General features: G+C 41.3%; 2 protein-coding genes across 2 annotated transcripts; both read right to left on the reverse strand.

The window, feature by feature from the left end:
- Nucleotides 1-886: 886 nt before the first annotated feature.
- On the reverse strand, nucleotides 887-7077 carry LOC137267745 (uncharacterized). Its single transcript, XM_067802194.1, has 4 exons — nucleotides 7066-7077; nucleotides 3420-3497; nucleotides 2744-2766; nucleotides 887-1073 (listed from the first exon to the last, which is right to left on the reverse strand). Exons 1-4 carry the CDS (start codon nucleotides 7075-7077, stop codon nucleotides 887-889), a joined length of 300 nt encoding a protein of 99 aa, XP_067658295.1.
- Nucleotides 7078-11035: 3958 nt separating this feature from the next.
- On the reverse strand, nucleotides 11036-12733 carry LOC137268896 (complement receptor type 2-like). Its single transcript, XM_067803495.1, has one exon. The coding sequence runs from the start codon at nucleotides 12731-12733 to the stop codon at nucleotides 11036-11038; it is 1698 nt and encodes a 565-aa protein (XP_067659596.1).
- Nucleotides 12734-14321: the final 1588 nt, after the last annotated feature.

The raw sequence follows: 14321 nt of genomic DNA on the forward strand, positions 1-14321 counted from the left end.
CTCAATCGTAGGAGAGAGAAATACAATGACAGCTACACTCTTCTGTGCTTGTTGCCCATCGAAGAGGGGTTGTCTCCCTTTAGCATCCGCGTCGTCACACAGGATGCTACTGGTGGGTAGGTGGTGGGGTGGGGTTGGGAAGCGGAGTGGTCCTTTGTTGAAATTGTTGCCCCACAATGTGCTTGGTTGTTCCATGATTTTTCACATTTCTCACAGTGACCGAATCCTCATTTATTGCATAGATATCCCATTTGTAATGTTCAACAGCGTTAATTCAATATTCAAAAGTCTGTTCCAATTGATATTTTACTGTTAAAATGCTCAGTAACACTAACAAAGCAGCAAACATCATTATCATCATATTTCACGAATGTTTATGGAAGTGAGCATGTGAGTGAGTGAGTGAGTGAACAGATTCGAGTCCGCCACACTACTAATCTCATAGTTAGTGGCATGTAGTCTTTGCATTTGTCTCGACCATTAATGACTTCTATCACTGTGGCTTCTAATGCATAATTTGAATCCCAGCACAATCTCTGCGGGGGACACCAGAAATGGGTTTCACACATTGTACACATGTAGGGAATCGAACCCAGGTATTCGGCATGACAAACACTTTAACCACAAGGCTATCCCACCATCCCAGGTGATCCCAAGAGTCAAAGCAACCAGGGTGGATATGGTTCAACCCGTCATAATCAAGATTCGAACCCAGAATTGACTTTCTTTTAAACCAAATGCATGAAGTTCACCACAAAGTCTTGGGAGCTTACAAGTCCCGAGTCACGTTCTGTATAAACACCTAGTCGAAATATTGATTATTCACAATATTTCCACCTTATCTGTATTAAACATAACTGCACCAATACTACATAACTTGTATCGTTTAGTCTGCTGCCTCAGCAACAGAATCTTGTTTACATTTCTCCTGGTGTTTCGTCAAAGAGGCCTTGACCTTGTACTCTTTTCCACAGGGACACTGGAACCGGAAGCCGCGGTGCTCCTTGTTGAAGTGATCCTTGGTGCCGTTCCTGCTCCTGAATGCATGTTCACACATTGGGCAGCGGTACAGTCTGTAACGGAACACAGAACTATTACTGTAGTTCGAATTAAGATAGTCATCGAGTGACACTTAAAGGCTAGAGGACCCAAAATAATACATGACTAAATACACCACTGTTGCAGAACAGTTTAAGTTAGAGATAGTCATTGAGACACACTCAAAGCCTTGAGGACCTTAAATAACGCGTGACTAAATACATCACGTGACTGAACAGACTTCTATAAATTGCAGAACAGTCTAAATTAGAAATAGTCATTGAGACCCACAAAAAGGCTGGGGGACCCTAGTAACGCGTGACTGAATGGCCTACTTTTGCAGAACAAACTATAATTAAAATCTTGACACATTTCACTATTGTTAGGGAGGAGTGCAGAGAAAGGGACAGCCAGGTGTGCGAGAGGACTGAGACGGCATAGCACACGTTAACGAATAAATAGCTGTATCTTGAACACCTGTGTTTGCAGGTAACAGCGATAGTTTCATAACATAAAAACTTGTTGGAGTGTATCTGATGTGTGTGGAAAATATGACATATCACCGACCTGATCTGATCAGCCATTGATTCTTGTGATGCTGGAGTGTTATAGTTCTATATCTTCTTTCCTTCTTGTTGATCTTGGTATTTGACAAAACTGAAAATGCTCTGTGATAGTTTTAAACTTTATGTTTTTGAAGGGTGTGTGACAGTCTCAGTTAACAATGTGTTATTGTACACGCCATTCCCCACATGCAATAAGATATCTGCATTAATTACTAACGTATGAAAGTGTCTCAAAGTGTAATAACATGTCATGTGTACAAGTATCACACCTGCCGGTCTATGTAATTACATAATGTGACAGAGACAGAACCCAGGTTCAATCAGTGTATTATGTCTATGGCGTATAGCCTGATACGTGTTAAGTTCAAATTGCACGTGGTCAATGATAGTAGTTGTGTATTGCATACTGCCATTAGCAGACAGACAGGCAGACACACAGGTGCAGACACCGAGTTCTGTCAGTGATAAACACAGCTTATAACAATCAGCATATTTTTTCTATGTTTCCATAGCCATGTATTAAAAGATTTCAGTGTTCAAGCCGAGCAGTTTTAAGCAAAACAAATTAGTCATTCTAATGCTACACTTTCTTGAAAACCTGGTTTGCAAATCTTCATGTATGGGACCAGTGTATATTTCTCACTGCAGACCCAAGATGCTTGTAATCACAAGAAACATCATGTTCTCGACCGTAGCGATAATCTTTAAACGCATCACTTGCTGTGTTTGTTGAGTCTCCATCCCGGTTCAAGCCTCGATAACCTAATCACTGCGCAGCGCGGCACTGCTGGTGAAACAACTTTTTCCCCACGCGCTAGGGGGAAGTAAGTTTGAACTGCGATTTCGCGGGCTTTTTTTCATTGCGGTATACTTCAACTAATAAGTTAAATTTACATTTTTGATAATTTGTTTCTGTAAGTTCATACCGGAAGGTTTCTGAATCTGCAAAGTTGTGTTTTGCGTTGCATGTGACCTTAAAGAAAGTAAGCGAGTGATCTATCCCTGTTGTAGATAGACTGAGACAACAAGTTTCGTGTCCGTCGTGTCGACTTTGCTGAAACGCCACCAGAGATGAGCTGCTTAATCATTAAACCCGCAATCTCGCACAACGACAAACGTGAAGTTTACAGTTTACTTACTTTCCCTGGAAGTAGATAATTTCCTGAAAAGAAAAAAAAACGACAGTAAGATCGTGTCTGTGGTGAGTGAAACACATCTATTGCCTAATCCTAAGAATGTGTATCAATTTTTACGCCGTTTTAGTAAGCTTCAAGGAATGTTAATTGAGCATCAATAAGGATTAGATTAACATGGAATAAAGTGAAAGGAGTTCTGCCGATAAAATGTGAAAATATCTCAATACTATACATTTCCTGTAAAACTGGTCGACTTTTGACAGTTGGTATTTCATATTAAATGTGTTGAAAGAGGTAAGGTCACATGAGGTGGATTGTATGTAACGGTATACTCCGATTTTAGCAATATGTCATCTGGTTGCGCTTGAGGCGGCCATGTGACCGTCGACACATTGACTCCAACCCAGATTCGACCAAAAGTCATATTGACTTGAGAGCACTATGACCTCGAGCTATGACGTCCTTCTAATGTGTACATGCAACTTTATTGTTGACATGACGTTACTGGTTTGAAGAGAAAATAGAATGACTTTTCTTGACTAAATGGACATGTTTTGGTTTTTGGAAGCCTTTTTTCGGTAATAATAAAACTTTGTCCTCGGTCAGTATTACTTTTCGAGGGTCCATTAAACAGGTATTGATTTCATCGTAGTCTATATTTGTATACCATAACACATACTATATCCTTGTCCTCGAGATCCATCCATCCAATGGTCGCTGTCTCGTCATCACTCTTGGGTTTCTTGTGTCCATCGTTCTGGAAATGTATAATGGTTCCGAGATTACTGACAGACAGTATATTCCGCCTCTGGCAGGGGATACCAGAAAATCTTGTTTCACACAATGTAACCTATACTGAGACCCGACATTCGGCGATGTGAGCAAACTAAGTATAGGCCACCCAAACGCTGGATTATTCATATATCGATATATCATGATATATTGTTGAAGAGTGAGTGAGTGAGTGAGTGAGTTTACGCCGCACTCAGCAATATTCAAGCTATAAGGCGGCGGTCTGTAAATAATCGAGTCTGGACCAGTCAATCCAGTGATCAACAACATGAGCATTGATCTGCGCAATTTGGAATCGATGACATGTGTCATCCAAGTCAGCAAGTATGACCACCCGATCCCGTTAGTCGCCTCTTACGACAAGCACAGTCGCCTCTTATGGCAAGCATGGGTTGCTGAAGGCCTATTCTACCCCGGGACCTTCACGGGTCTATCATATATTAGGGATTGAATGCATGTCTTATGCCACAGACAGCAACATAATACCCTTGTTACTGCATTCTGAAAATGCCCATGCATTGGGCAGATCACCAGTTACTAAAGGCATGCCCTCATATCATCATGGAACTGACTTGCAATGAGTGAAGTCGCAAAACATGACTGTCTTAATTGTTTTAGTCTACGCCGTTCATCACCACTCGCCCCTTTCCATAACCTCCGGATTAATACGAGTTGGTAACGAATGACGCTTACGACACACGTAAAGGAGGGCCGAGTTTTCTGGAAACTCCGATTTAATGTCAGCTTACGTCAGTGTTTTGCTACATGTATTTTTCACACGTCTGTTGAGAGTCAGTGCCTGATCACACTGTGGTAGGCTATGATACTTGTATTCTACAATGTGAGACAAGACGATGGTATTTTACAATGTCAGAAGACAATGCTATTCTATTATGGCAGACAAAGCATATTTAAGACACCTTTCTACAATGTCTGTCAAGTAAATGGTAGAATTCAATGTCAGACAAAAGTATAGTATTCTGCAATGTCAAACACGACATTGGTATGTCAGACAAGACTAGTTTATTATATAATGTTGGATACGGCATTCTGCAACAGACCAGACAACGGGAGACTAATATGTCAGATAAAACCATGACAATCTACAACAGACAAAACCATGGCAATCTACAACAGACAAGACAATGCCCTGACTGGTTAATACGTCACAACGTCACTCCAATCCTTCCAAACAAATTCGCATGTATTAAGAAAGACTGTCCAACCACAGGCGTTTTCATTTTGCCGTACAAAAAATAATTTAAACCATTTTAAACTTCCATGACGAAATTGATTCAGGACAAAACATGCATACCCATACATCATGCACATGAAAATAGACCATGAAATGCACACAGCAAGCCTAAAGGTGGAGCGTTTATTTTTCAAAGACGAAAAACGAGAAACTGACAACTTTTTAATTGCTCTCAGGATGCCGACTATTACATACCCCGACAATCAATAATTCTATGGGTATTGATCGTCCCTATTTTAGTATTAGAATACCTAATGGAATTCTATGAAAGAATATTGAAATCTTACTAGATAGAAGCCCCTTAAAGGTGTTTGTGTTAATGCATTGTCCAGTCAAATCGAACAAAGTCGTAACGCAGTCTTGGAACGAATGTGAGTTCGTATTATCGTACGAATAAAAGTGTCCAACTTCACTACAGATTTAGCTCCATGGGTTCCTTAAAACTTACAACTTTACTGTACGTTAAGAAATCGCTAGTGTGTATCCTTTTAATCTTTCATTCTTTTGTTAGTTTCGCTGAAAACGTGTTCAACGAGGTTGCCACAACTCTTAGGTATGTGCAGTAACCCATCTTCGTATATTGTTTAGTCTTTGACGCCTCTAGCAATATCCACCACTATCACACTGCCGCAAATGTGAGGAATCGAACCTGGGTCTACGATGTGACGTGCGAACGCTTTACCCTCTCGCCTACCCCACCGCCCCGAATAACTTGGATACAGGCGATCTGGATTGTCCTCCCACTTTAAGCTGTCATAACGTTATATTACTGGAATATTGTCCAAGTTGGTGTTAAAAACCCAAATCATTCACTCACTATAGGATCCAAGTTTTCTCCAGTCACTTACATGACAAGCTCTTATTTAATTGGAACATAGTTCAAAACGATGTTAAACCCAAATCACTCACTTATGATTTTAGTAACAAAGACTGTATGTGCTTAAGTGTCCAATCAATACTGAAAATTATTTTCCTTCTACATCAAGCCTTTGAAGATCCCAAATGTGTTCAGACCATTTTAATAACGTTGTCGTACGAACTGAATTCCTCATTCAAACTTTATTGAATCTCTAGGACAATCAATAAACGTTTACTCAAAATTCTTTTGAAGAAATCAAAAGATTTATTCATAAGTGTTCAGTTGGAGGTCACGATTTTATGTAAATCGAAACTAATGGATTGTATCAATTGTGTGTAAGGTGTGTAGCGATATAAAGACATGTTTGGTTGGGGATTTTTTATGCGAAATGTGTGTGGTGGGGCAGGAAGTCTTTTCATGTTACATGTATTTGTTATTATAGGCATATGCTCGTAACTACTACGTTCTCAAAGCGCTAGAATTCTTCCCTCGATCACTGGGTGTCAGTCTCAACAGCACATCGTACTATCACTCTCAACTTCCTGGGGATCATCCTACTCTTGCAGTCACTAGGTGCACCCAGTGAATGTGACTTTTCCCATCCTTACGAGCTACCCATTCACAGCTGGGTGGACTGGGACACATAGTCACAGTACTTTGTCTATGTCTGCTGCACGGTGCTGTACCCGGAAACTCGGAAACTAGGTGTTTGTACCTATCCATCTGGTCATTTACCAACGGATTCATGGGTTCTTTTACTCGCATAGAGTTGTATACTGTACACCCGAAGGTAGCCTAGTGATTAAAGCGCTCGCTCGTCAAGCCGACGACCCGTGTTCGATTCCACACATGGATACAATGTGTGAAGAACATTTCTCGTGTCCCCCACCGTGGGATTGCTGAAATACTGGGTGAGAATTCATCCCGCACCCCTATTCCAAATAAGGTTTATAAATTGATACATACTGGAAATATTAAAAAAGCCTAACACAATAATTCCTAGAAGACTCACAAAATATCTAAGAGTCCCCAAATTAAGTTCAATATATAGGGTTGAACCACGCAGTGTTACCTCTGTTTATCTGCGGAAGAAATATAATGGGGGAACGAAAGGAAAGCGACGTAAAACTATACTCTTTCGCGAAGGAAAAAGAAGGAATTTTAGGACTGAATCTTTGAATTTGGAAGTGACACACATAAACAAGTCTGGGTGTCAATATCACAACATATAGTATACAAAGTTTCGCAGTATCCGGATGGGTGATATGGGAAAATGAGCATAGACTCTATTGTGTTCCTCGTGAAGAAGCTGAATTCCATCATTATTCACTCTCACGTTTGTTTTCTACTTCGCTAAAAACATTAGACAGCCATGAGTAAACAACTTAACTAAATTAAATTCAAACTTACTGAATGTGCCTTGTTCATCATTCCATCAATATCGTGAAGATGTAGAGGAGTTTCCACTGGGGAATTTAATTGATGTACCATCGAGTAAAAAACTCCACGATCGCAAAGGACACCTGAATGGCCTTTCACTTCAGCCAATGCTCTCCACAATGGACCTCAGTCACAATGACACAAGCACGAGCGCTTGTCCCCCTAGGAAATACCCCTTTGTTAGGTAACAGTTGTTACGTAAGTCCAGGAAACAATGACAATTCCCTGTGTGCATGATATTCTGTCGGGCTTTCAGCGACTCTCAGTCCGTGACACAGTCTTTACTCACAGCAACGCTTAAGACACATTTGTAGTTATTTGACGCAGTTACTAAATTAGTTATATGCGAATGCTTTGGAGAAGATTACATGTGTGTTGTTTACCATTGCTTTATGGGTGCGGTAGGGTAGCTTAATGGTCAAGGCGTTCGCTTGTCACGCCCAAGACCCGGGTTCGTTTTGCCATAGTTTCAAATTGTGAAGGTGTTTGTTTTTTTTCTGGTGTCACTCACCGTGATATTGCTGGAATATTGCTTAAAGCGATGTAAAACTGAACTCACTCACTCATTCTCTTCATTCACAAACCAAGTACAAATGTACGCATTATAGAGAGGGCGTTTGCAAGGCTTATATATGTGACGTCATAGCCCGGGTAAATCATTCTCACCTGCGGAGAGGGCCATGGAGGTTGTGAGTGAGTTTAGTTTTACGCCACACTCAGCAATATTCCAGCTATGTGACTGCGGTCTGTAAATAATCGAGTCTGGACCAGACAATCCAGTGATCAATGGAGGATGTGTCAAATGTATACGTAGCCATGTGGTTAAAGAGTTCTCTCATTACGCTCATGTACAATGTGTGAACCCCACGTGATACTAGTATGTATTTCCTCTAATAAGCGCCCCCGGTGCTTATTTTTTCAAAGAACCTCCAGACCCGGCGCTTATTAGAGGCCCGGCTCTTATAAAAATACCGACCATAACTGGAGAATACTGATTGACCCGTGCCATGTAGATGAAAGGAAGCTATTTTTAAGGGACCATTCCTTAATGTATCTATTTTCAGGCCAAGGGAGAATACATTTGCAAGAATGCCCGGCGCTTATTTCTTAAAGCACTGCTTTATCCCCGGCACTTATTAGAATTGCCGCTTAATAGACACCCGGCGCTCTTAAAGACCAGGTGCTTATTAAAGAGCCAGCGCTTAACAGAGGAATAGCTACAATATTGCTAAAATCATCCTCACACGCCCATTCACTCTCCCGATGTCATTGCATAATCTTGTCCAGAACATTTATTTATCAGAGCTATAATATACCTGGAATATCACACCACTCTTTATTTTATATTTTTACTGTTTTTGTTTGTTTGATATCATACTGATAACATTCCATTTTCATCGCCTTTATCCAAGTAGAATAACTTCAAAGCGTTTATTACACATGCTCTCTATTCCATAGGGATAATACGACCTGAGCTGAGGTGTTGGAGAATTAGTGAAATCACTATCTTATTCTACCTGGTATCCATCCACTGCTGTCTGAACAGATACACGTTTCGGACAAATTCTTCAGCTTGGAACATTACTGTCCGAAGATACCCTACCAGAAGCCAAACTGTCGAACATGGCCTCCCACCCGCCTTGAGTAATATTTCAGTTGTCACAACCTGTTATCTTTATGTTGGAGAAATTCCAAAGTGATGAATGTGTATGGTGCTGAGATTCCAACCTGTCATCATAGGATGTGACAGAGACGCAGCCCTGCTCAGCAAAATGACAGTCACCGTGTTCCATCATTGTAATGAATAGAAGCACAAAGGATTTGTCTTGCTCCTAAAATACATTTGATTGGCTAAATGCACCGACATTTAAAATATGTGAAATGATAATTATTTCCAACTCAATAATGAAAAGTTCGCACTGAGTTCAAGAAAAGGAGCTCCAACTGCCATTGCGAGAACTTCTTTTTTAAAACCATTGACGGTTACCAAAGAAGACTGAAATAGAGTATACGTTTGTTTGCCCATGCGTAGACTAATTGATTTTCTACATCGAAAATGACAACACATCTGTTTGAGACATATTCATTCTGTTGCGTTGTCGAATTTTTCGCGCATTTTAAGTGTTTTTTCACACATCTTAGAACGACATAATTTGACCTTGAAAATTGTCGCTATGTTGCACTGTAGCCCTTTGGATGTATAGAATCATATAATTTAGAACGAGTAGATGCAGCAGAAGAACAATGCGACAAATGGCCAAAATGTCCCGTAGTGCCATGGTCGCGCTTTGGATAATTTTGCTTCTTTTTGTTTAGACTACAATAACGCGACAACGCGAGAATGTCTCTTCCACGATTCAATAGAATTTAGAACCATTTGACATCAATCTTGGAAAACATTTGCTAAGACACGACTGTAAGTCACGCCATGAATGATTTGCTTTATCACATTGAACATCGCTTGATACGGAATTGAGAAACACAAACAGAATAATCATAATCAATATTCCACTGCGTCCACTGAAAGAGAAACCCCTACATCCAGGAAATCCAATTAGTGTTATTTCCTTCCTGTCATTATAACCTATAAGTCGCAAACACCCGCGTAACACCAAACCCTATTCATCAACTCCAGATCGCCGTCCAAACTGAAGGAAAGGTATTATCCCAAGTATCCCCGCCAATGTTTACGTCTTTCGGTCTGTGGTAATCATTACACTTACAAACTTTATATATATTTCACACTGTGTGCCCACTTTGGGAATAGAATGTGGGAACTGACACAACGTGCCAAGACAATGCCGTATTTCCTCCAATGAGCGCCGGAAGTAAAGCAATCGCTAACAATTACGGTAACGGCACCAAGTAAGCACCAAAGTGCCGGACCTCTAATAAGCTCCGGGTCTGGAAGTCCGTTGAAAAAAGTAAGCGCCCAGGTACGTATTAGAGGAAATACGGCACTTGTCTACAAGGCAATTCCTCATAAAGGATAGAACATATGTCTAGACGTACTCGACTAGAAGTGAGACTACACTTGCAGGATAGAAAAGTCCCGGACACTACATGAACGACAGATACCAGTACACACAACTGATAGCATGGGTGAGTTCGGTTCGGGAAAGCTCGCCGTTTGACTGACACTCACTATATTATAGAAACTATAAGTTATGTTAATGAAACGGTAGGAACTGCTGTAGGTATATTTGTAGTAATGCCTGGCTACAGGATCTTAACATTGTTACACTGGTAATCCACGCATGTGCTGCCACCAGCTATTAGTGGGAATGTATTTAACCAGTTCTTTCCGGTCCATTAGCGTGTGTAACACATGTCATTGACACTACAGTCAGTGTTTATTTGCTGTTTACGTAGCAACACTCAAGTCATTTGATGGCGTTCTTTAAATAATCGAGTCTGGACTAGACAATCCAGTGATCAACAGCATGAACCTCGATCTACGCCACTGGGATACGATGACATATGACAACCGAGCCTGACTACCTGGTCGCATTAGTTGCCTCTTACATTGCTGAAAACCAGTTCCAACTCGGATCTACACGGATCTACATTGTCAGTTTCCAATATGTGACGTTTCTTGCAAAATATTGAAAGTTGTACTTCCATATTTACCGCCAGTATAGCAACACCTACATTAACAACACGTATACAGGTGTAAAAAAAATCCTTTATTAAACCAATTTGAGAATGATATATTGTATGTAAACAAACTTTCAACACCGTGTCTTTGAGTGAGAAATTGAGTGAATGAGTTTTGATTTACCCCGCGTTTAGCAATATTCCAGTAATATCACTGTGGGGGACACCAGAAATGAGCTTCACACATTGTACCCATGACGGGAATCAACCGCTGGTCTTGAGCATGACGAGCGAACGCTTTAACCACTAGGCTACCACATTGTCCTACTGTGTCGTTAAAGTTGAAAGTGTCTCACCAAACGCAGTCGGGTGTTATGGCAGATTCAATCAATGGGGTGTACCCGGGATCAATGGTGTATTTGATGGAACTGTTGACAGGAGAGCACCATCCGCACCTATTCACGCACCTTCCTGAAACGACCCTGTTTGATTCCGACCTTGTAATTGCAACGTTTCCAGTAGCAGACATCCACGGTTGGTCTGGATCCACTATAAGTCCGGTCAATGACGTGTTGATGTTAAATGTCCGTCCACTTACTCCGGAGCAGAACTTTGAACAGTCGAAAACCCATCCCATTCTTATTTTATCGCAGCTTGGTTGGTTGACAAATGTCATATCCTTTAACTGGGAGCTAAAACTCTTCATGTGCCATGTTAGCACACCGATTTTGCTGAAGGTGGTACTTCTACAGTCTTTGTATCCATCATATCCATTGTTCCGTTCACAGCTTGTTTTAGAATAATCAACAGAGGCTTCTCCTGGTAGGGTTATGTATGGTTTCGGGGATGAAGACACCGAATGGCAGTAGAGCTTTACGGCTGTGAAGCCAAATGCGTAAGGATACATCCAGTACTCGCCGTCTCCATAAGATGGCTTGCACGTCTTTATGTGGTCACATTGTCGTACGGCATGACAGGTAGAGGGGCTCCACTGACCAGTGTCCAAGCACTCGACCATGTGTCCAACACCTCCCTCCTTGAAAAATATTGGATCGCATTTATAGTTGACGAGTGTTCCATTCGCCCACGGCCCTGTTCCAACATCAATGAGAGTTCCATTTGTGATGCTTGGAGGGTCATTGCATACTTTAATACAAAACATGGTTGACCATGTATGCGTTGATTGACACTTAACTTGACCACTGGCTATGTATCCATGAATACAGGTGTAATTAACTATAGTTCCCACCGCAAACGTTGTAGATGAATCATTGGTAGAAGCATTTACAATCGATGGCGGATCAGTACAACCTTGTTCACAGCTAACTGACGACCAAGTGCCATGTGCTGTACAGTACAGGTGTCCATTTCCAAGATAACCTTCTGGGCAGGTGTAATTCAGAATGGTTCCCGAGGGGAAAGGAGGGTTTGAGTTACTGGAAATTGTGACGTTTGGGATCAATGGTGAAGAACAATCAAGCCCCTGAACGCAGGAATAACTAGACCATGAACCATCAGCCTGACATACAGCTGACCCCATCTTTTCGTATCCCAGTGAACAGGTGAAATCGAGGAACGAGTCCACATCATATGATATTGCGGTGGTTGTAATGACGCCGTTAGTAAGACTTGGTGGATCGCTACACTCAACTTTGCATATGTAAGTTCCATTATCAACGACCTGGCACACAGAGTTGTGTGAGCATGAATGACCCTGACAGGCCCCGGCTACACCTTTTGGCCACTGGTCAATATCAGCATAAACGCTGTTCTGGACATTCACGATGCTTGACGACACGGAACCAGAAGTAAACAATTCATTCAACTCACATTCTGAATTATTCAAGTCAAAGTTGAAGGACTTACAACGGAGTCGTGAAATACATTCCCTGGCACATCCCATAAGTCCTACATTCCTGAAGACTCGAAACGTTGACGACAAAAGCTTTGTGTCAAGTGTCAGTTCCGGAATTTGGGCGAGATCGGTACATTTCTGTCCTGCACCAGCAACAAGTAAGGTAACAAGAAAAACAAACCCGGTAGGAAACATTCCGTACACTTTCCTTGTCCGCTTCTAAATACAAAATACAACCACACCGGTATCCCCACAAAGAATTAGTGCTCTTTGCTTCACGACATGTAGCCATCTAATGATGCTACTTTAGCCTACAAAGACGTAGCACGGTGTCGTTGAAAACACGCTCCACGTTGCCGGAGTTCCCGCATCTGCTTATCGTGTCAACAAACAGCGTCTCAAATAGCTCATTCATGGGACTCTTTCCTTTCATGAACCCTTATACGATATTGGTTGCAATGAAAGCCTCAGCGTGATGGGGGATCAATAAAATCCACGAAGTTGTACTATTTTCTTAGAAAGAACTTTTAAACAATTTGATGCATGGTAACTGTTTCAATTTGTTTAATAATCATTAATCTCTTAGTATGTTGTGTTAAAAGTTTGAAGCTGCATACAAGAACACAAAACAGCGAATCGTCACAATTTCTACCCGGATTTTGTACCTTCAAAATCAGGTGTTGTGGTAAGTGCGTCCGCGCGAAGACCCTAAGATCGAGGGTTCGATTCCCGTTCGCGTCATAACAAAATGCCTTAAAATATGGTACTTGTTGGTTCCTGACTGGCGCTCAGCATCAGTGACAAGGACTGGTCAGCTAAGAGTCAGTATGTGTCTTAGTGGGGTATTCATGCTTACCTACGGCAAGGTATCTCGGTGAACTAGCACTATAAAACCAGTTTAAGTCGGGACTAGTACACGCAGCCACACATACACGCGTGCACGTCATCATATGAGTGAAATAATCATAAATACGACGTTAAACCAAATTTCACCTCGCCTCGCCTCGCCTCGCCTCGCCTCCCCTATCTCCCCTCCCCTCCCCTCCCCTCCCCTCCCCTCACCTCACCTCACCTCACCTCACCTCACCTCACCTCACCTCACCTCACCTCACCTCACCTCACCTCACCTCACCTCACCGATATTATCTCTTGAAATCTACCAAGATATAATTGCTTAATTCATTACAGTCACTGGAATTTCATTGGATATACCTTGATATATCAAGTTAATACCTTAAAATCTCAAGATACCATTTCAAGAAAAAAACATATCAATACCAAATTGCTATAACAGGCTCTGTTTTATAGATCTATTTATCTGACGAGCAATAATTACGCTTGTATTTCAATACAAAACTGTGTACATATATTTGATGCATCCGCTATATTGTTTTGCAGTCTGTGTCTATGATCAATACATGCAGGATGAATAGGCATATGTACTGAATACAGCCGGCAGATCAATGCGCACGTGCATTCTAATCCATACAGTGTTGTTGAAAAAACGATAAAGATTTCAGCAATACAATATAATGCCGATAGTTTGAATTGCTTCCGGTATTATTTCAGATGGTGCTAGCGAAAAAATTTCAAATGGATGAGTGTATGTGGGTGGGTGTGTATGGATATGGATTTTGGTGGGGGTTTTTTGGCGGGGGGGAGGGAGTATTTGGCATAGAATCACAGTGCAAAAAATACCCAGTCTTGGCTATTGTTTCGGTAGATTTATCATGGAGTAAATATGCAAATCTTAAATGTTTATCGACGAATGTCAGGTTAAACT

This window comes from Haliotis asinina, chromosome 16 (assembly GCF_037392515.1).
Source record: "Haliotis asinina isolate JCU_RB_2024 chromosome 16, JCU_Hal_asi_v2, whole genome shotgun sequence".
NCBI lineage: Eukaryota > Metazoa > Mollusca > Gastropoda > Lepetellida > Haliotidae > Haliotis > Haliotis asinina.